The sequence below is a fragment of the Oreochromis niloticus genome, linkage group LG4 (genome assembly GCF_001858045.2).
Source record: "Oreochromis niloticus isolate F11D_XX linkage group LG4, O_niloticus_UMD_NMBU, whole genome shotgun sequence".
Taxonomy (NCBI): Eukaryota; Metazoa; Chordata; class Actinopteri; order Cichliformes; family Cichlidae; genus Oreochromis; species Oreochromis niloticus.
Window position 1 is genome coordinate 30,881,357 of NC_031969.2, and position 23,288 is coordinate 30,904,644.

The window sequence follows — 23,288 nt, forward strand, 5'->3', positions numbered from 1 at the left end:
GACCTTGTGATTGAAATGAGTCGGAGCAAACATGAGACAAAGTAGGTTTGATTTAAAAATTGTTTAATGCTGCTCTGATACTGAAGACAGACAAAAGGTAAGACCAGAGAAGAAGAAAAAGAGGCTGTCACTGGGACAAAAAGGAAAGACTAGACGTGCTGCAGGTTCTGGATACTAAACATCTGGATGTTCTGTTAAAACGAGCTGCTTGGTGCAGATTAGCATTATGCTGCTGAAATTCTACAGGATGCCATTTGTGTCAAAATAACAAAAAGAAAAGTCAAATTTAGTTCAATATTTCTATTTCTGTTCAGAAATTTACAGAAACATTTATTGCATGTTATCATTTGCCATCCTGAGAAGTTATAAAATAAATTAAATAAATGTAAATTAAATCATTGCACTCTGGTTCACTTTTCTCACCAAAAATTATGAAACTGAAACATGACCCAGGAGCAAAATCTTGATCACTGATGGAAAGGTGGGAAAATTGTAACCAAATGCTTTGTAATTCATAAAAGCATCTTCCAGCCTCCATTCTGCACACTTTCAATATTAATAGTTACTTAAAGGCATTTCAAAGACAAGAGCAAGTGTTCGCACATCCAAGCAAACTCTATTTATGTGCCAGACCAAAGAAACGATATGTTCCTACAAAACAGGGAAACATCTGCAGACTAGTTTGCTTTTAATTCCTGTTTCTGATCTGCAGTTACTGCCAGAGAAAAACGCTTTTGTGTAAATGTTTTAAGAATGAAATTGGTAGAAGGAGCAAAACAGCATCAACACTTTTCCCCTTTTTTCTTTTATTTTGACACAAATTTAATCCAACAGAAATGCAATCAGGTTTAGCAGACCTATAAAATCCAATAATCTTGACAACAGGACTCTCCTGATAACACATGAAGCAAGCGTCACACTAAGCCAAGCTTAAGACTGTATCCTAAATGTCTCCGAGTGGCATCTTATAAGCTTCAAATGTGTAAAGTTAGAAGTGTATAAGTGTTAGTGTTGATTTATAATTAATGAAAGCATCTGTTGACCTTTAGAAAACAGGAGACCAGCGTCTTATATTTTCATGCCAGCAATTAAATGAAGTGATGTTGTTGTTATATAATCAATCCCACCGGTGTCCCCTTCAATTAAAGTCATTAACTATGGAGCTGTGGTTGTGTGAGAAGTTATAAGTGTTAAATAAGGCACTTAATTACTCTGAGACATAAATATTTCAAGTTAAAGCATCTAGAGAATTTATCCCACTCATTAAGCCTTGTTTATTTTAATAAGTGTTGACATGCTATGATATTAATGTGAGAATCGATTAACTTTTATATATCTGCACTGGTGAAGTGCACTCTGCTACTCGCCCTGTCCCTCCTGGACCTGGAAAACAAGCAAATTGATGCAAAAAACAATTAATTTTTTAACCACAGATAAGAAAACACATAGCTGTTACTTTCCAGAGTGCTTACTTCTGTCATATTTCTGCCCTAAACCTAATATGGTGGGCAGTGTATGCCTGTTATTCTTTCAGAGGAACAGCTAAACACTCGTAGCTACAGTCCACATCAAACGCAGTACCTTTGAGCCTATTTCACGGCTCTTGGCTCTCATCTTGTTGGCCAGAGATTCGGCCATGTCAGCTCTCTCCTCGGCCTCCTCCAGCTCGTGCTGAACCTTCCTGAATCTGGCCATGTGCACATTGGCCTGCTCCTCCTGGGGAACAATTGTTTTCAGTGTGATGGCACTCTGACACTTCACTGTATCTCTGAATATATTTGTGCCGACAGTGATTCACTCACAGCTTCTTCAGCTTGTCGCTTGTAGGCTTTCATCTTGCTCTGGAGTTTGTCCACCAAATCCTGCAGCCGAATGTTGTTTTTCTTGTCTTCCTCGGACTGAAAACACAAGATGAACATCTCTTACAAACAGGAGAGACAAGAAAAGACAAATATCCATTCTCATTTTCTTAACTGCTAAAAACACCTGCTAACTTTACCTGATAGGTTAACTCTTTGATTTTCCTCTCATATTTTCGGACTCCCTTGATGGCCTCAGTGGAACGTTTTTGCTCGGCTTCAAGCTCGTTCTCCAGCTCACGGACCTGGGGACGTGAGGAAGTGGATTTTAATGTTACAGTGAGCACATGGAGTTTTTCTGTAGGGCTTTGATTGAATTGAATATGTGTAAAAATGTTTACAACCAACTTTAACAGCAGTTTTCATGCTCAGTACACTCAGGTGAAAACAAAAGTGTACCCTTTTTAAAGTCGGAGGTTTTCCATGTCAGGACATAAAAAATGCAAATGAATTAAAGACAACCTCAGATGCACAGCAGCACGTGAAATATTACACCGTGTCATAACTAACAAAAGCAAAGACACAATGATTCACATGATTCAGCAGCTTTTAGAATCTCCTTTAGCAGCAACAACTTGATCAGTCCCTCAAATCGCTGTGGAGGAATTTTAGCCCACTCTTCTTTAAAATGTTGCTTCAGTTCATTGAATTTTGCACTGGTTCATGCACCGCTGTCTGAAGGTCCCATCTCAGCAACTCGGTCAGGTTTAGGTCTGAACTGTGTCATTGCACCATTTTGATTCTTTTCTTTTTCAGCTGTTCTGTTGGAGATTTGCTGCTGCTGTGCTTGGACCATTGCCCTGTTTCATTAGGGCAACAAACTTCTGTTTATACCAACGTGTTGACTCTAGAACACTTTGGTATAAAGAGGAGTTTTATGGTCAACTTAATGACTGCAAGATGCCCAAATCAACAGCCTTCCACTCCCGTGCTGAAAGCTGCTATGAGGTGTTTGGTTTTGTGCATTATTGTCAAACATCTCCATTTTAGTCTCACCTGTCCAAAGGACATTGTTCCAGAAGTCTTCTAGTTTGTTCAGCTGCACGTTTGCAAACCTAAACCACGCTGCCCTGCTCTTTTTAGAGAGATGAGGGTTTCTCGTGGGAACCCTTCCAGACAAATACAGTCACAAACATTTAGCATGCTAACTGATGCCCATAGAGTGCAATGAAGCTCGTGGATTCTTTGTCGGCAATGCGAAGTCTGACTTTGGGGTAAATTTGTTGAGAAGGCTGGCAGCTCTGTCTTAAATGTTTTCCACTGGTGAATAATATTTGTCTTTGTAAAATTGTTTAGAAATGGCGTTATGACTCTTTCCAGACTCATGGGCACCAACAATTACTTCTCTAAGATCATTACTGATGTCTTTCCTCCTTGGAACCTTGTTAACACATCTGAATCCTCCAGACCAGCAAAATGCCAAAACTTCAGCTTTCACAGAGGTGCTTATTTTTACTGATGACCAATAAATGAAGTACGTTTGATTACCAGCACCTGGTTGCTACTTTCCCCCTTAATTCCCGTGGAAACAGTAAGGGCGTATTTAGTTTTTCACATACTGCTTCTGCATTTTGGATTATTTAATCAATTTTAAATAAATACAGACACAATGCATAACATAATCTGTTGTTATTCACCTGTGGTTGTATTTGTCTCATTTTAAGACCTGCTAAGGACTTATCGAAGATTATCTTACACACTCTTTAGAATGAAAAAAAGGGATGTTAGACCACCTACTGTACCACAAACCTGTTTCAGTTTCATTTTGAAATGTGTTTTAAGAATACAAGTGGTTTGAAATTTAGTAACTTGCATATTTTGATGCAGATTCTTATAAATTAACTTCTAATTAATTCTAAGAATAAAGCATGTTAATGGAATTTTGTTCCCACTGTTAAAATGTAATTTCATAGCCATACACACCCTGGCCTCCAATTTCTGAAGCTGCTTCTTTCCACCCTTCATGGCCAAGTTTTCAGCCTCATCCAATCGGTGCTGAAGGTCTTTCACCGTCACCTCCAGGTTCTTCTTCATCCTCTCCAGGTGAGCGCTGGTGTCCTGCTCTTTTTTCAGCTCCTCCGCCATCATGGCAGCCTAGAGTCACCAAACCATGAGCACATCACATCTTTATTATAATCAAACATGTGAAAACTAAAATAAAATACCTGTAAGAGTGTCATACATCAGTAATGGCTTTCTTAGCCTTGTCCTCGGCGTTCCTGGCCTCTTGAACGGCTTCTTCTATTTCACAGTGAAGCTGAGTTACATCCGCCTCAAGCTTCTTCTTGGTGTTTAGAAGGCTTGTGTTCTGTAAAAGATAATTAAAAAAAGACTGTGACCTGTAAATTCTGCAGGTCAGAATGGGTTGTTGAACAGGTGAGAGGCCTACCTGAGAATGCAGAAGTCCCGTGCGCTCGCTGGCATCGATCAGTTCCTGTTCAGCCACTTTTCGACTGCGCTCCGTCTGCTCCACAGCAGCTCGAAGCTCTTCGATCTCGGCCTGCATCAAGGCCGTTCTGCGCTCCATCATGGCTACTTGTTCCTTCATATCCTCCTGTCCTCTCACAGATTCATCCAGGTGGATTTGGGCATCCTGGAAATGCATTCAGGTGAGCGTCCAGTTAATTTGTCTTTGCCCACCTGAGAGATCTCACTGACCAACACTTGTCTAACTTGAGCATCAGGTCACAATTTACAGTGTATGGAACAGCTTGGTCATCAGCTTGGTTATAACCTAAGCTAATTTAGCTTCCTATTCGTATGAGGCAGGTTTCTATCTGACTTAAACTGAAACTCAGGTTCGGTAAGATAAAGATTTAGTGGCGCCAATCTTCCAGCTGGATGTCTTTAAATCAAAAAAGCGACAATTAAAGGAGCTCAAGTGAAACAGTAGGAAACAAACAAGATGGAGAGACATTTCATGTTAACATTTGTATTTCATGTTAATCTGAGAAAGAATTATTTTGGGCTTTTGTCACTTTTATTAGGTTTTGTTTGTATTAAAAGGTGACGGAGAGAGAGGGCGATGAAGATTCACGCAAAAGGTCTCGAATCGAATCTGGGTTTCTCCATTTGGCCTGCTCCACTGCTGAGCTAAAATTGTGCCCTGGTCTAATTTTTGGCTCTTCAAGCTTCAGCCACACAGGCCTAGAGACCCATTGGCAACCTTCTGGAAACCTCCGGTTGCTAGGGATAAATGTTCATTCTCAGACTGGTTGGTGAGTGGTTGCTTGAGGTGAAGCTGGTTGCTAAGAGGGTGCTGCAGCAAAAATGCCCTTCTGATTGCTGCGGCTGCCTGTAGTTTGCATGGAACTTACATATATATATATATAGACTTGCCATTTACTCTCTAAACTCTGATCTTGTCACTCCACTTTTATCTTCCAAACCTGTCTGTCAGTATTTCAACCAGTTCTTAAAGTTTTGCATGAAAAAAAAACACCCCTTTTGCGAATGTTGTAAAAGTATTAGTGTGTGGTTGTACCTTGAGTTGCCCCTGAATGTTCCTCAGGTGTTTCTGAGCCTCGGCTGCCTGCCTGTTAGCATGGTTCAGCTGGATCTCCATCTCGTTCAGGTCTCCCTCCATCTTCTTCTTCACCCTCAGAGCGTCGTTCCTGCTGCGGACCTCGGCGTCCAGAGTGGCCTGCATGGACTCCAACACTCTCTGGTGGTTCCTCTTCATCTGGTCGATCTCCTCGTCTTTCTCCGCCAATTTCTGGTTGACTTCAGCCTTCATCTGGTTCAGCTCCATCTGTACATGCAGGATCTTCGACTCCTCCTGCTCCAGGGAAGCCTTAAAAACATTTCGGTTGCGTTTCACACTGTAATGGTAAGAATGCAGTATTTTTCTGATTTTCCTCACTTCCTTTTGAGTTATACCTCAGCTTCTTCCAGCGCAGCCTGCATGTCATATTTCTCCGTTTCCACCTGCTTCTTGAATTTGTCGAGCTCGTGAATCGTCTTTCCGCTCTCCCCAAGTTGTTCTGTTAAGTCTGAGATCTCCTCTGTGTGAAAATCGGGATTGTAAGAAATTTTCAAAACAACTTTTTTAAAGTTGTTGATCTACATAAAACATTCTGATCTGACTCACGCTGCAGGTTTTTATTCTCCCTCTTCATCGTCTCCAGATGATCCAATGCTTCCTCATATGAGTTCTTCAGTTTGAAGAGCTCAGTGCTCAGAGATCGACTCTCTTTCTGAGTTCCCTCGAGCTCAGCCTGAGACTCCTCGTACTTCTGCTTCCACTCAGCCAGAATCTGAGCTCAGGGAGACATTCGCTGGTCAGAATTAATGCTGTAATATGTGTGTGATAATTAAAAAAATAAAATAATACCTTGTCAAAGTTTCTTTGCTTCTTGTCTAGTGTAGCAGCTAAACTGTTGGATCGTTCCACATCCACCATCAGGTCCTCCATTTCATTCTGAAGCCGCTGTTTAGTTTTCTCCAGTGAGGCGCACTTTGAGTTCACCGCCTCGATTTGTTCTTCAGCCTCTTGCAGACGCTGGGCAAGCTTTTTCCTGTCACCAGTAAAACCAGTTGTTTCAAATCAAAAAGATTTTTCATTTGTGTGTTGTAGGACGCATTTTTTTCAGCCTTTATTTAACAAGGAAGCAAACTTCTGGAGATTATGAATGTCATCTGTGAGAGTCCTGGATATCACAAGGTTAGGCAGCATTAACTAAGAAACCAAAGCTCCCAGAGAAACTCCGGGACCCTCCTCTGTGAGGCGGCAGAAAGTTGAAGTCACAGATAAAGATGGGGAGAGGCCATCCAGCCATGAGCACAGTATAATTCTTCCTTTACTGCAACCAATCAAATATTTGCAGCTGTTCCAAAATGCTGCAGCCCAAACTTTAAAGCTCCAATTTTAGTCTCACTCACTTCTCACCTTTGTATTAAAATAGGTTTTCGTCTTCTTCTTTTAACCCTTTTTTAATCTTTCTAATCCTTTACCTCGAGTGAAGGGGCGGAGTCAAATATTAATCCTAACCTCATATTTTTACTGGAATTGGCCCATCGGCTTGGAGAGGATAATGGAAAGTTTTATGGGTTCATGTATGATTTTTTTAATGTTTTGATTTTATTGTAATTTTCTGTTTCTAATTGTAATATTTTACAGTGAACCACATCTAACAGGTCTTTCAGCCTTTTCTCTGAAAAATGATTGAAAACCACAATTAATCACATGAGAACATTTTAGAAAACCTGTCATTGATGGAGGAAACGTTACAGATACCACAAATAATACAACAGGTTTATAAATTAGTTCACATTTTTCTGACTTTTTAAATAACTGTGGTCCAGCCAGATAAGGTCCCGTGAGGTCAGGAGCTCCAGCTAGGACCTAAATCCAGGTTAACGCAGGGTTCATGTTTTTCTTTGGGTTGATTTAGTTATGCTGATTGTAGCTGACTGTAGATGCACTAAATCAAACCAGTTTTTTCCTTTCTTGTTATAAAGATGAATTAGAAGATTATTAGGAAATCACAGATATGGAAAATTAAGTGTTGTGCTTTGTTGGAAGCAAAATAAATTATAAATAGTAATGTGCAATTACTTGTTTACTCATTATTATATCAAAGTGCTTAAAACTGAGTGATATTTAGTCAAAGCCTGATGCACTGATCCGTTCTCATTGTTTAATTACTTTGCCTCCTCGAGCTCTTCGGTGCGTTGGATGGCATCAGTCTCATATTTGTTCCTCCAGAGGGCCACCTCCGAGTTCGCCTTAGACAAACAGCGCTGCAGCTCGGCTTTGGCCTCCTGCTCCTCCTCGTACTGTTCCCGAAGGAGATCGCAGTCGTGACGAGCTGACTGCAGACTGTGAGCCAGGGCGTTTTTTGCCTGCAGAGGAACACATCAATATGAAACACCATGTGTGAAAATAATAAAGTAATCCAGCTGTTTGCAGGTGTGGGTGCTGATTACCTTCGTTTCCTCCTCAATCAGTCGCTTCAACTCATCAACCTGTGTTGTGAATCCCTGTTTGCCTCTCGTCAGTTGGGAGATGAGACTTTCTCTCTCTTCCATTTGTCGGGATAATTCGGCTACAGCAGCCAAAGAAGAAAAGAACACTTTTTAATTAAGGGTCTGTCATTTTATCGACTCCAATAAAAGGAGGAATTACCATTCTCAGTCTGAAAGCGGGCTCTCTGATTGCTAAGGTCGGAGATTTGCCGCATGTTTTCGTCGTTTTTAGTTTTCAGCTCCATGAGTTGATCTTCGAGTGAGCGACACATCTTCTCCAGGTTGACCTGTGAGAATATAAATGAACACAAATGAGATATTCAAGCTGTTAAAACTATTCCTCTTGTCACACTAAAACTAATTAAGATGGACTTATAATGTGTTTTATTATTTTTTTCATATATATTCTAAAAAGCACAGTTTTAAATCAAGGTCAGGCTTCAGGATGCCCTAAATGTTCTGTTTCAGGGAGGTTTCTTCTACTTTTCTTCTCCATATGACGTTGACGAGACTGAATATACCTAACATGATATTCTCAGAAGCTCCACCCACCTGCCATCTATCAGAGTGAAGCATAAGAATAAGACAAATAAGCAAAATATCCTCAGAACTGTGGCTGAACTACTTGAGCAAAGCCTAAGGATGAAAAAGTGGAGTTCAGCAACACCACCTTTGCTTTTGCAACAGTTTCCATATTGCTGGCCAGATCATCAGTCTCCATCTTCAGTTCACTCTTCTCCTTCTCCAGCTTCTGCTTGATTCGTTGGAGGTTGTCGATCTGCTCACCCAGCTCGGCCATGCTGTCCGCCTGCTTCTTGCGGAGAGCCGCTGTCGTGGCCTCGTGGTGCAGCGTGGACTCCTCCAGGTCACGCCGCAGTTTGAGGAACTCGGCCTCGTGCTTCTTGTTCATCTCGATCTGGGCGGCGGTGGCTCCTCCGGCCTCCTCCAGCCTCTCGCTGATCTCATCGAGCTCCCTGGCGAGGTCAGACCTCTGCTTCTCGATCTTGGCTCGGACCGCCCGCTCGGCCTCAACTTCTTCCTCCAATTCTTCAATGCGAGCCTGAAAGCAGAAAAACACAAAACACAGCATCACCAAGAGTTAAACTGTTCATTTCTAGCAGTGTTATTAATTTACGGTCTAACTCTGAACTTCATACATGGAGCTCCTTGATTTTCTTCTGGAGCTGGTTGTTTATAGTTTGCTCGTCTGAAATTTTGCTAAGCAGCTGGCTGTTTTCAAATTCCTTTCTGTGAAGATAAAAAGATATGATGTATTTAATCAATTCCTTTTCACTTCATCAAAAAACCAATGCAAAAGCTTACTTCTTAATTTTCTCCTCAGCTTGTTGTTTGTCATTTTCCAGGTCCATGAGGGATTCCTGCGACAGCTTCAGATCCCCCTCCAGCTTCCGTTTAGCTCTTTCCAGGTCCATGCGGATCTTCTTTTCTTGCTCCAGTGAACCTTCAAGCTTTACAAGCAAATTGCACAAAATTAATTGAGATATTTAGTGACACCAGGGTCTGAACGTAGTCACACCAGCTCACGTCATCCACTTGCTGCTCCAGCTTAGACTTGGCTTTGGTCAGAGTGTTGACTTTGTCCTCCTCTGCTTGAAGGTCATCCAGTGTTTGCTGATGAGCCTCTTGGAGAGCTTTCTTCTCCTTGCTGAGTTTGGTCATGTTTTCATCCTGACCAGCCAGCTCCTCCATTAGGTTTTTAACCTGCAATAGGTCGTAGGTCACCGTCATGAACATCAGAGTACAAACAGAAAAGAACTCTAGAGCGCACAATGAGTGAGTCCTCCTAGACTGAAACAGTAGATGGATTTTAGTCACATGACTTTGTTAATGTAGCACTCATAGACGGTGAAGGACGGACATTAACTTCTCGGTCTAAAAAGTGAAGCCGTCACAGGTGCCTTAAACCTGAATTCTTTTAAATGGCCACCAGGGGGCGATATTCGTGACACTGCACATCAGCTCTGTACTGTCCTGATGAGTTCCTGCGCTCAGTCTCGCACTTTGAGTTATATTGAATAAAACTCAAATTTATCAAATTTGGGTCATTGTATGCAAACTTTTTAAAACTCATTTTATCCGAAAATGTTTTTTCTTATTGTCCGAGCGGTCGTTTTATGAATAAGGTAAACATGTCTCACTAAAAGTTATGTCTCTGTTCCCATTCTGCCGTTTTGGACTGAATCGGGGTTTCAGATTAGATCTAAGATGTTCACGAGGTTGTGAGACTTGATTGTAGAAGATCTTGGGACCTAAAAAGCAGCTGCAAACATGCAAACATTATCATTTAGCTCTTAGCAATCATGTTGTCTAAGTGCACAGAGCTGCAAGCGTGGCTGCCTTGTTGTTTTTGGTAATCTTGATCTATATAAAAGCAGAAAAGGCAAGGTAAACAGCATTTTACTGATACCACTCATGTATTTGTACAGATTGTGCAAAATAAATCCACCAACTTGAGAGTGTTTCTACATGAACTGCCATTAAATTTGATCAGGTTTCATATTTCATGTAAAAGTATGTGAAAGTGTACAACATTAAAAAGTGACAACGCTTCATGTAGAACAATTCACAGAAGAGTTTTCCTGCCTATTACCAAAACTAAAGTGTCCATTAAAAATCACAAACCTTGTTTTCGGTAGCATGTTTCTCCTTCTCAACTTTAGCCAGCGTAAGCTCCAGGTCATCTATGTCTTTTTTAAGCTCAGAACATTCGTCTTCGAGCTTCCGCTTCTTGGCGGTCAACTCTGCGTTCATCTCCTCTTCGTCCTCCAGCCTCTCCGACACCTCTTTGAGTTTGGCCTCCAGCTGAATTTTGCTTTTGATCAAACCTTCGCATCTCTCCTCTGCATCACAAAGATTTTCAGAGTCCTGAGAAAATGAAATGATACACCAGCATTAATAACGAGTGCGTGAACTCTGATTTGACTGACTGAATGTTATCTGACACTTACAGCTTGTACTTGGAGGAGGAGGTTATTTTTCTCCTGCAACAGAGAAACCATTTTCTCTTCGAGCTCCTTTCTCTTGGCCTCTGACTTTGCCAGATCGTCTTTACACTTGATGAAGTCTTCTTTCATTGTTGCCATCTCCTTTTCAGTTGCTGCGCTTTTTAGAAGTGGCTTTATTTTAAAGAACAGCTTCATCCACGGCCAGTGTTTGACATTCATGAACGAGCGCAGGTTATACTGAAGAATCCAAACGCAGTCTCTGAAAAACATACAGTTTTTAGTCCCTGCAGTGGTTGTTTTTTAGGATTACTGAGGAGTATTTGTAATGATGGGCCACCTCTGTGCGATTAATTTGGAGAATTCTTTTCTCATCAGATAGCCACGACACAGAGCTTGAGTCTGGGTCACAAGAGAGGCCAGCTTTTCATCTCGCAGCTCCTCTAGAGTGCCGAGTAAGCCAGCTTTAAAGAACACCTGCAACAATATGGCGTATGAACAGATCAGTTTGTACCTAAAAGCTTTTAGAACTTCACAGCACTCAGGACAAATACCTTTGTGGCACCAAACCGGTACTGCGTGTGGTCAATGTCAATCGAACCAAGAAGCTTCTCAGAAGCCTTCTTTCCATCGATGAACTGTCCCTCTGGGATGGCACTGGCGTTCAGGATTCTGTATCTGTTGGATGTGGGTAAACGGGAGCAATCATAAACTCTGTGATTAATGATTTAGTTAAATGCTCATTTTTAGCTGTTTTTGAATTGTAATCCGTGCCAACCGCTGCTTGAAATCAGCATAAAGGATCCTGCTGGGGAATCCTTTCCTGCAGATCCTGATGCCCTCCAGCACACCGTTACAGCGCAGCTGGTGAATGACCAAGTGGTTGTCCATCACACCTGCAGTGAAGTTGACACAACAGATTATAATAACCAGGTAATAATTTGTATTATTTTTGTCTTAAATAAGCGTTTTCTTTCATGTGTACCTGGTTTTTTAATCTCATTTGGAATCAGGCATCTGACAAAGTGAGGATGTGTGCTCCTCAAGTTGGTCATTAGCTTTCCGAGATTTTCCTGCAGAAGAACAATTACTCTCTGAGGTTATCACACATTTGGAATAAAGGTGCAAATAATCCAAAATCAATACAGTTCAGCATTCACACCGGGCACACATAACTTGGAAAATTAGACTAAGGACTCAAAAGGAATCGAGGACTCGTCCTCTTGGGAAATGAGGTCAAATTTAAAGGTCCTTGACATCCAAAAATCTATGAAACCTGTCAAAAGTTTCAGGAGTCAAAACATTTGTCAAGTGGAGTGATGTCAGCGACCTGACCTGATCTGACCTGAACATAAATGTGCAATAGCAGTTTAAGTAAGTCTTCTTTTTTAGCAGATTTCATCACATATAATGAGCAGTTTTTATGTTTTCATTATACTGAAAAGAAAGGTTAGGGACACCCCATCCATTAGATCAACAACTTCAAAAACAACAACCAAAGTAAACACAAGAAGGCTTTGCAAAGACCAACCCAACAAGTCATTAGTATTCAAACGGTTTAGCTTTTTGGAGGATCACCACCTCTAAGAATCAAAACAGTGAAATAAAAGATAACTTTTCACTTCTGTACCCTGAAAACAGCAGACACTGTCTGAAATGAGCCTCCCTTCTTCTTTCCTCCCTTCTTTCCTCCTTTGCCTCCTCCAGCATCACCACCTGATTCTGCAAAGAAGGAACAGAAATATTAGTTTGCATTTCTAGGGTTTGAAGCTCGGTATATATATTCCCACTGATTTTAGATTCAGGAGGTTTATTTCTGTGTGTAAAGGTAAATATAGTGCACCTGCTTCTGCACTGGAAAATGAGGCATACAAGTACGACAACAGTTTCATTGATGACTTCTGGTACAGCTGCACCACCGACTCGTTCAGTGGGTCTTTGTTCTTCTCCAACCAGCCGCTGATGTTGTAATCCACGGTGCCGGCATAGTGCACCAAGGAAAAGTGCGCCTCAGGTTTGCCTTTGACAACCTTTGGTTTCTGGAAAGCATTTGTTTTGCCAAGATGCTGGTCATAGAGTTTGTTCTTAAAAGAAGCATCTGAGGCCTTGGGGAACATGCACTCCTCTTCAAGGATAGAGAAGATGCCCATTGGCTGTTGAATACATAATGGAAACACATGAGATACGGTGTGCAAAATGAGATCTGATGCATTTATATCAGAATGTTTATCCCACCTTTTCAATGAGTTCAATGCAGGCTGCCAGGTCCATACCAAAGTCAATGAACTCCCAGTCAATTCCCTCCTTTTTGTATTCTTCTTGTTCCAGCACAAACATGTGATGGTTGAAAAATTGTTGCAGCTTCTCGTTGGTGAAGTTAATGCAGAGTTGCTCCATGCTGTTGAACTACAACAAGAACCCAGAATTCGGCAAATAGAAAAGAGAGTATATTTGACGGCGAGAGTGGAAACTTACATCAAATATTTCAAATCCAGCAATGTCCAACACGCCGATGAAGAACTGCCTCGGCTGCTTTGTGTCCAACATCTCATTGATCCGAATGACCATCCATAAGAACATCTTCTCATAGACAGATTTGGCCAGAGCACTGACTGCGTTGGCGACCTTTTTAATAATACAAAACAGAGAAGAAAATACTGTGTGGGAAAAACAAAAAATACAATTACAGATAGCTAAAGGCTGTAAAGGAAAGTATACTAAGGTAATCTGGGCTTCTTGCACTTTATCCAGTCTATAATAATGTTCAGGCTAGTGAGTCAGTTCATTAAGGTGACACTGACATTAGTGCAGGGTGATTTTGGACACTAAAAAAACGAAACATCAATATTTTTGGTTTTAAGGAATCCTCTTGTACTCCTAACTCATAATAAACCCACTAAATTAGTATTAGTATTAATTTGACCCGACTCAATGAAAATCAATTGAGTTAACCTGCAAAAATACAACATTTCACTGAAATAACACAAATGAGTTAAGTAAACCCAAACCGTTTCTTCACACTGGAGGAAACCAAATAGGATGGCAACCTTCTGTTGACTAGGAAAAATCAATAGTTGCCCAGTGACTGCATTGGTGAAGGTTTGGAAATGACTGACAAATTCATAAATGCAGGCTGGCAAATGTTCCAATCAGTCTGCACCAATGAGTGCAACTCGCCTTCAATGTGTCTCTTAAAAACAATATTGGACCAACTGACTGTATTATGGTTATATTCTCATTTGCAGTTATATATCTGTCCTGCAGCAACTGTGTCACTGTGTATGGAAGAGTTTCTGTTTCAGGACTATGATGTTCTGGCTTGACTATAAATAACAGTTTATGTGTATGTAGACAACAACAGATTTGATATTTTTGCACATTTATCATAGTTAATTATCAAATTACCACAAACAGATTGCATAAAAATTACCAGCTGATATTCAATCACACACTGACTTTGTCTTACTGCCGTTTTAAATTCATTATACAAGGTTGCAATAATTTTGTGCAGCAGTCTCCAGTCACCGTTTAGCATGACTGTATAATTGGGGAGATTACACTGACATCAATTTATGACATTTTAATACATGGCAATGACATCAGTGTGGCTGGACTTTAAAGGAATTGTTTATATGGTCTGAAAGAAGCTTATTTTGAGTTCCTTTATAAGGACTCAGTCTTTGACAGGTGCTGATTGACTTAAATGTCAAACTCGGAAAGCAGTTCTGCTGGAGCAAAGACCAGTTAATGTTGTTTTTAATGGGACTTTGAGACTTTTTACTTTAGTAAATTGACATCCAACTACAGTCCATCTCACCTGCGCTGGTCTTCTTTTCTTGCTATTTTGCATGTATATAGAAAGGTGCCCAAGTAAACAAATGCAGGAAGATTATGCGTACAAAAAAGCTGTATTTTGTCTAAGCCCTTGAATCTGCATTATGTATTTCTTAGACAGAGAAATGTGAGTCCTTGACAGTCTAGTTAGTACAACTGTTGCAATTATTAGTTGCTATTTATCTTGGACTGGAAAATGTTATCAGTATTTTTAATTCCACCTGGGGGCCTAACAAGTGAGGCAGACAACTCTATCTGCCAAAACAAATGTAAAATCCAAAGAGCTTTTTTAAGCTCTGAAGCTTATCCCTGATTCAGCAAAGTAGTGGAAATGAACTTCACAGGGATGATCAAACCCCAAATCTCCCTGATTAGGTGGAATAATGGGAACCAGTGAACATGTTACCAGCACCTAACAGGATTCATCAAATTAAAGTCCATTAGAACTCTTTATGCACTTTATGAGCTTTACATACTTTTAATTTTCTATTTTATTTTTGTCATTGGGTTTTATCTTGGAGTCCTTGGAGATGACAGTTCTTATAAAACATTCATGCGCTTCACACAGATCTGACTCTGATCACAGGATTTGTTTTGCAGCTGATGTGAGAAGGATGGCGACAACACTCCTCTTTGCATCGTTCCCTCCCCTCTGGTGCAATAATTTAAACTATCAGTCCAAGCTATTGCTCTTTAAGAGTCTTTATGCTGTTACTGTACCTGAGGGACCGTCTGACCTTTGGTGACATATTCATTCCCCACCTTCACTCTGGGGTAGCAGAGTCCTTTCAGCAGGTCAGCAGAGTTCAGCCCCATGAGGAAGGCAACTTTGTCTGCCACTGAGAGGCAAAAGGACATCTGACATAAAGACATTCATGGTGTGTTTATTGATAATGAAAAGGCAGAAGGACTCACCCTCAGTGCCATCGGGCTCGGCCTGCTCCTCACGCTGCTTCTGCTTGAACTTCATGTTCCCATAATGCATCACAGCGCCAGTCAGTTTGTAGATGGAGACTTTTTCTTCACTGCTGAAGCCCAGGATGTCAATGGCAGTCTGTGAAACATGACAAATAATGAGCTAAAGTTTACATTTGTATGTTATTGCAAATGATTAGAACTGAAGAGCTGACTCACGTCTGTGGCCACCAGCTCTTCTTTATCATTGATGCTGGCCACAGAGATCTGCCCGTGACTGATCATCGGGAAGTCATACGGGTTTGTTGTTATGAGGAGCATTTCTGAGGAGAAACAGAACACTTCTTATAAAAACGTCTTAAAATTAAATCACACTTTAAGACCTAATATGCTCATATTACCTATAAGCTCTGGCTTGTGTCCGGTCAGTATCTGATAGAAGATGTGGTAGCTCCTCTCTTCAGACAACTGGAAAGTCACTCTTGACTTTTCCAGCAGATCTACATGGATTTACAGGAAATAATGAACAATCCCGACTGTAACTGTCCCTCAGTTAAAATAAAGTTGTTTATTTCTGTGATAGATTGATGCTTAATTTAGTTCATTTATTTATAAGATAAGATGATAAAAGTGTAACATTGATTAAAAAACATGTCTAAAATATGTGATTACAAAATATGGGTTTGTTAAATATTTAAAGTGCTGTAAAGTTTGTATGAGGTAGAGTTTGTAATTGTCACATGACCAGAGTTTGGTTGAGAGCACAACCATGGCATGGTGGAGCTAGCATGGATACATGGCTACAGATGTATCTACAGCCTCAATTTTAATGTCATTCTGCGTGTGGTCCAAGAGGCGCACATGGTATGGTTTCATTTATATTGTTTGTATAATGTTGCATACGTGTTCTACACTGGTAATAAGAGGACATTTTAGTGATATCCATTATTGTGCATTTTTTCTGTTCTGCTTTCCCAAGACTGTTTATGGACACTGATATGAGAGACTGATAAGCTCAAAACATTTATGTTGTAAACTTTGTGTTTCTTCAGTTTTCACGGTGTCTGAAGACATTAAGAGAGAGAGAGAGAGAGAGAGAAATAAATTTCCGAAGACATCAGTATGATGCGTGGCCATTCTTTGTTGGACCCCTGTAGTTACACCGACCATCTAATACATGTTGTTGCAACTCATTTAACTGTTGCAGATTGTTTAACTTTTCCTCAAATTAAACCTTTTTTTTTGTTTTTTTTTGTTGTTTTGGTTTTATTATATTTTGCCTCCTTAAACCGTCTTAAGTCATTGTAAACCTATGCGGGTTTTTATGTTTTGGTCTATTGTGTTACACACATTGAGATTGCATGTAATTAAATGTGCTATATAAATAAAATTGCCATTATATGAGGATGAATCAATTACGTAAAAGCAAACTTACAAGTTTCTATATCAGCAGAAGCCAGTTTTCCTGTAGTTCCAAAGTGAATTCTGATAAATTTGCCCTGTAAAAATATAAAGTCTGTGAAAACCCTCAAAGAAAACATAATACAAATGTCACCTATTGGATGTATATCCACCAAAACCCACTAAACAATTAAATTACACATCTTTCACTATTTGGTTAAAAATTCATTTTCTGATTTAAAGACGTACAAATCTTGAGGAGTTATCGTTCCTCACAGTCTTGGCATTCCCAAAGGCTTCCAGCAGGGGATTCGCTGAAATGATTTGATCTTCCAGCGTCCCCTGAAAAACAAGTCCAGCACCATGTTTGGGATTTGGTATTAAATCCAGGCTTCGGATCATGAGCTGGATTCTTGTCTTACTATCACTACCTGGATTTTTCCAGTAGAGTGATCCTTCTTGTCACCACCGGACACTGCGATTGTCGCAAAGTACTGGATGACACGCTTGGTGTTGACGGTCTTTCCTGCACCAGATTCTCCACTGTGAAGACAGAATATAATACAATACTTGAAGTCGGTCAATAAAAACACTTCATTTTGTTATGTTTTGGAATATGAGGCTCGTTTTTAGCTTCCATGCTCAGACTCACGTAATCAGGATAGACTGGTTCTCACGATCTGTTGGGGAGAACATGAATATAGTTTTACCTCAGTGAGGTGAAGCTTTTCAACTTTTCTTTGAGTAAATAATCACATAATAGTTGTAGTTCAGTACAAATTTGTACAAAACAGCCATGTGAACTGCTGGTTTGTCTAGCTCACAGGAAGTCTTTCTCTTTCTCACCTGTGAGCATATTTTGATATGCATTATCAGAAACAGAGAAAATGTGTGGCGGGGCCTCCATGCGCTTTTTCCCCCTGTAGGCTGCCACCACCTGTGGGTCATAAACTGGCAGCCACTTGTAAGGGTTCACAGTGACACAGAAGAGCCCAGAGTAGGTCTGCAGAGGAGAATATGTGGGACAAATCAGCGAGTCATATAGAGAGACGAGAATGTCGTTTATTACTTACATAAATCATCCACGCTGCATAACGATCTTTGAGGTTAAACAGCACAGAGGGCTCGTTGAGGTGCGTCATCATGGCCATGTCCTCGATCTTGTCGTACTTTGGGGGATTCATGGGAAGACAATCTTCGTCCTTAACTGTTACAGTCTGTAAGAGCGGATGGAGAAGAGAAAAGGAAAGAGGAGTGATGGGATTCAGCACAATATAAAAATCAAAGAATCAGCAAAGCAAAATATTTTATTTTCTTTTATAAACTGCTACTGAGCTGGGCTTCGTTTGCTTCTGTTGTAGCTGTGTTTTGATTGTATGTGATTATATCCAAAAAATATCTAAAGTTATTTGTGTGCTATTAGTCTGTAAGGTTCATTAGGTTTTAATTTTTAACAAATGATATCTCTCAGTGGGCACACATGGCATAAACTACCTCTGCCTGGTGTGTTGATGCGCTGACACAGTGGAAAAACCACCCAAAGGAGACAGATAAATCATTTGCTCAATGTGATTAAAATTTGGTATCATGTGAGAAAAAACTTCAAAGAACAAAATTCTCTTATAACCTGGAAGAGCAGAAGAACATTTATGCTTTAGGTTTATCATCTAAATGCTCATGTTTTCCTTTTCACTCTGAACAGAACATTATTTCTTTAACTATCTGCAGCTGAGAAGTTTTGTAGAAGCAGAAAATGAACTTGGAAGACCCTGCTTTGTGTTTGTAATGATGACAAAGGACAGTTCAAACTAAAATCTCAGCAGAGGATTGGAAATCAGACGACGATGGTTGCAGAAAGATGAGAACATTTTTAAAGAAAATCTAACAAAACTGAAACTCTTTTCTATCTGTTTTGTATCCAGAAGGACTCAGCATTAAAATCAACAAACATTAATAAACCTTCACTGTTTTTTAAGTGCCAAAAAGATAATGAAAAATGCTCATAGACAAAATGTTATACACTGGATAAGACAAATAATTTCAAACTCTCCACTAAAAAATTACATTGTTTTACCTTTACGTATATGTATGTTTATGTGGTAGAAGTATACATATTGCCACATTTGGATTTACATGTTGCTGGTTTGTTCATCTTTGACCTTAACCTTGTTCAGAATTGGGCTAAGTGGTACTGACCTTTGGGAACCTCACTCCGACCCATACCGCTACCCTTACCCCTCCATCTTTGTTCTATCTCTAGAAGTTTTGACCTTTCTTTACTATTGCCGCCCTCCTTCCCCTGCAGGAGTGATGGAGGGAGATGAGGATGCGTAATACACTGAATCTGGCACAGTTGTAGATGTCAGTGCAGTTGCATTACCCACTTCTATCCATGCAACCTTTTCTCTCTTCTGTTATTTCTTTTCCTTCTTCTCTCTTTCTCTCTCCTCTAACTGCTTTGGTGGAGCAACACATGGTGCAGAGGGCTTGAAAAGTGACATGCACGCTGGCCCGTGCATTGACTTTGTCCCTGTGCCCCAAAACAAATTGTCTGATGGACTGTTTTTGGGGAGGACCACTGAAAAAACTTCAATGACCCTTCATGAGACAGGAAGAGACTGAACAGGCTGATCCTGAGGGCCAGCTCTGTTCTAGGATGCCCTCTGGACCCAGTGGAGGTGGTGAGTGACAGGAGAATGGTGGCTAAGCTGTCATCCCTGTTGGACAACATCTCCCACCCCATGCAGGAGACTGTGACAGCACTGAGCAGCTCCTTCAGTGGCTGCGGCACCCATGATGTGGGACAGAGAGATTTCGGAAGTCTTTTCTTCCTACTGCTGTCAGACTCCACAACAAAGACTTTGCAGATGACCACACACGTGCAGACAGACACACACACACATCCAATACACCATGGTAGCCTTTGCCTAGTCTCCCTGATGTGCAGTATTATCAAGTGCAATTTTTCTGATACAACATAGTATTTTATTCTGTTTTGTACAGCATGTTATTCTGTTTTATCTTATTCTATTCTATAGTTTTTTTCTTAATTTTTGCTGCTCTTAACTTTCTGCCGTGACCAAAAAATTTCCCACGTGTGGGACTAATAAAGGTTTATATTATCTTAAAACCCTAACCCTGGCCCTGGACAAGCAGACTATATAATTTCTCTTCTTACTCAGTTGTTCTCCAGTCTTGGCAATCAGGAAACAAAGAAAACAGTATTTCCAGCTGACACACAAAGACGAATTTTGGCCTTTTCCAAAAAAAAGACTTGATGGATTAAGGTTAGAGTTGCCACCTACGATGACGCCGCGTGCACAAATATTCACCTCATCAGCTTCGGTCTTCACGGTGACTTGGCCACCTTCTCTGCTCTGGACGACACCTTTGATGTACAGCTCCTTGGGTTCGGGCACGAAGCAGGCTGTTCTGGCATCAAACGGACGGTTCTGAGCCTCAATTCGCTCTTTCTCAGGTTTCCGGAGATAGATGGCTGCCGGCCCATACTGGGCCATCTCCGCGTCGGTGCTCATGATGATATCTGAATTTTAAAAGAAAAAGGAACGTCAGGAAATTAAAAATAGTTTGTGGGAGAATGACTGTATTTTCTCACCCACCAGGTATCTAGACCCAGTTCAGTTAAAAATTACAGGACTACAAGTGATTAAAAACAAACAAATGCAGGCCTGAGTCAGCACTGTTGACAGGGACCAGAAGAGTAGATGGATGGTCTTCTTATTGAACACCAGCAGGAGGTTGAAACTCATTTTATCGAGATGGATGTGCTGCTGAAGCAAACCGGATGCTCCAAACTTGGCAATGTCACTCTGTCCAACTGTCAATCTCTCTGCATTATCGATCTCTGCTTGACACTTAAATATGGCACAGGATCTCGCAGTGGTAACAAGAACATGTCAGCAGCAGGTGATGATCCTCAAGAACTATTTTTACATGCCTTCCATACTGTCGAGACCTGTCTCGGCTCCATCTCCAGGACGCACGTCACATTTAACGCATGATGAATCGCTTAATCAGGTTATTCAGCGTGACAGCTTTGATTTGGAGTGCGAGAATTTGTCATTGTATTTATTAATGGGCATAAACCGGACATGAACATTGTCTCCATGATGTATTGTGACTTTCACGTTCATACTGGACTCAAGGACCAGCTGCTCATTCACCTCCAAAGCACCTTGTTTGGATTAACTGGCTTAAAGTCAAGAGAGATGAAAGAACACTGTTATTTCTCCTTTTATCATATTTCATCATATTCCATTCTTTTAAAGTACAGTCCATGCATGTGCATCAAAGAAGTTTAATCTATGATCTGAGTAACATTGACCATCACATCACTATATCTTCAGTGTAAGACTAGCAAATACTGATAAATTCTAGCAAAAGGTCAAAAATATGGCTTTCTAAATGGTATATTATCTATTTTCCAACCTTTTGTACATGTGCCACTAATATATATAAAATACTTTTCAAAGTCATTCTTGTCATGCCTGTTCAATGTTGTCACTTTGCATTCCAAAAACTTTTTATTTATACCAGTGTACTTCTGCATACTAGAGAACTGGAGAGCAAGGCGGGTTAATGCTTGTTATTTTTTTATGCACTAAATAAAAGTTTATCGGGCATCACCTGATAGAAAAAACATCTTATAATTATAGAAAAAGTCAAACAAAAATGTAATTAATAATCCAGAGACAATTATTATTAATTAATAATAAGTATTACATTAATTCTACATTTAAATCATTTTTGTATATACCTTAATACAAACATATTGGCAGGCATTGGTTTCTGGGTCTAACTCATTGGCACTATGCTTTATGCTTAAATGCTTCACATTTACATGCTTCTTGGCCTAGATGACTCCTAAAGTTGGTGACAGTCAGCCACCTTGGGGAAACGTGTCTGGTTTGTCTGCTTTGATTACAAGTTAACACATAACAGAGTTCAGCGAGTGCCTCACTGAAGGCCGTGTGAACATCACAGGCGTGTGGAAATACACGGTGACCGCTTTGTGCCACATTTAGACTAAGCATGGGAGAGTGTCTGTAATTTAATATGTCATCATATTAGAGGGAGAGGTGCACGGGAGCAGGTGTGAACAGCAGCTTGTCAGCTTGAAAATCACATATACTCTTACGGTCCAGCAGTATGGAAGAATGTACGTTTACAGGCTTTGTAATAATAACAATGATAGCAAATTAACTTAAGTGTCAAATATGGACATATAAATCTGATAAACAGTCAGCTTTGTCTTATATAATTTAAATGAGACGTTTTTCTTGATTCATATTTATGATAAGCTGTTGTATTTTACTCTCCAGGAAGAGCCCATTTTGATTTTTAATACATAATAGGACCTAACAGTGGGTCCAAGGATCTCATCCTGATACCTGTTGGCAGTCAGGGTGCTGTTGCAAAGCCTGCAGAGTCCCTCCATGGATTTACTTCCTCGACCATCATTGACCCACCACCAAACCAGTCATGCCCAACGATGTTCTCCAGACCCAACAGAGGCACCAGTTGTGGACCTGCCAGTTCTGGTATTCTATGGTAAATGCCAATCAGACTCCAAGTGCCAGGCAGTTAACACAAACCCAATACAGGATGTCAGACCCTCAGGCCACCCTCATGAAGTCTGTCTCTGATTGTCTGGTCAGAGACTTTCCTACTGTGGCCTGCTGGAGGGTTAAGGGCCTTCTCTGACCCTGTCCAGCTAAAGTAGCTGCCGTTTTCCTGGAATCTCCTCCGTGCTCTCAGGACTGTGCTGGAAGACACAGCAAACCTTCTGGTAATGACACATGCAGGAGTTGAACTATCTGTGCAACCTTTGTAAGGGCTAGGTATTGCCTCATGCTACCAGTAGTGACACTGACCAAGGCCAAACCACTGAAAAAACAATCAGAAAAGATCACGAGGGAATAAACGTCAGTGGCCTCCACCTGTAAAAGCATTCCTGTTTTGGGGCTTGTGTCTTCCCCTTTAGAGCACATGTTGCTAATTTCATTAACACCAAAGCAGCTGAAACTAATTAACGCCCCCTCAGCTACGTAACCGACTCGATGCTACACTCTGGTTTAAATGGCTTTCTTTCATTTTTTTTTAAATATCTAAAATATCTGTGTAAACTTCTGATTGAGTATCCAGCATCAGTTTTAAATTGCTGCTCCTGTGCTCGAGGTGCATGAACAACCCAACAATGTGACTAAAATATTGAGGAGCCGGTGGACACTCTTTGCCCCGTATGTCCACTTAGCATCCTGTTTCTGTCAGTGCAAACAAGTTGTCAGCTCTTCATGTTCTCCTCCTCCTCCTCCTCTCTTGGAGGTTA

The 23,288-nt window shown here is 40.6% G+C and overlaps 1 protein-coding gene across 1 annotated transcript; it reads right to left on the minus strand.

Annotated features, from left to right (window-relative positions):
* Positions 1-110: 110 nt before the first annotated feature.
* On the minus strand, positions 111-22,899 carry LOC100705928 (myosin heavy chain, fast skeletal muscle). The gene is made up of 41 exons (XM_025906449.1): positions 22,834-22,899; positions 22,351-22,724; positions 20,272-20,483; positions 18,013-18,156; positions 17,786-17,942; positions 17,592-17,619; positions 17,371-17,482; positions 17,189-17,281; positions 16,974-17,037; positions 15,940-16,038; positions 15,758-15,861; positions 15,539-15,677; positions 15,344-15,462; positions 13,265-13,414; positions 13,025-13,195; positions 12,633-12,942; positions 12,420-12,511; positions 11,775-11,862; positions 11,568-11,685; positions 11,344-11,467; positions 11,130-11,266; positions 10,796-11,051; positions 10,470-10,712; positions 9,372-9,548; positions 9,150-9,295; positions 8,984-9,074; positions 8,497-8,886; positions 7,987-8,113; positions 7,788-7,906; positions 7,507-7,703; positions 6,193-6,376; positions 5,950-6,115; positions 5,739-5,863; positions 5,344-5,652; positions 4,249-4,452; positions 4,042-4,167; positions 3,783-3,953; positions 2,000-2,104; positions 1,803-1,898; positions 1,582-1,716; positions 111-1,383 (listed from the first exon to the last, which is right to left on the minus strand). The coding sequence occupies exons 3-41, from the start codon at positions 20,473-20,475 to the stop codon at positions 1,360-1,362; spliced, it is 5,844 nt and encodes a 1,947-aa protein (XP_025762234.1). The 5' UTR covers positions 20,476-20,483; positions 22,351-22,724; positions 22,834-22,899; the 3' UTR covers positions 111-1,359.
* Positions 22,900-23,288: the final 389 nt, after the last annotated feature.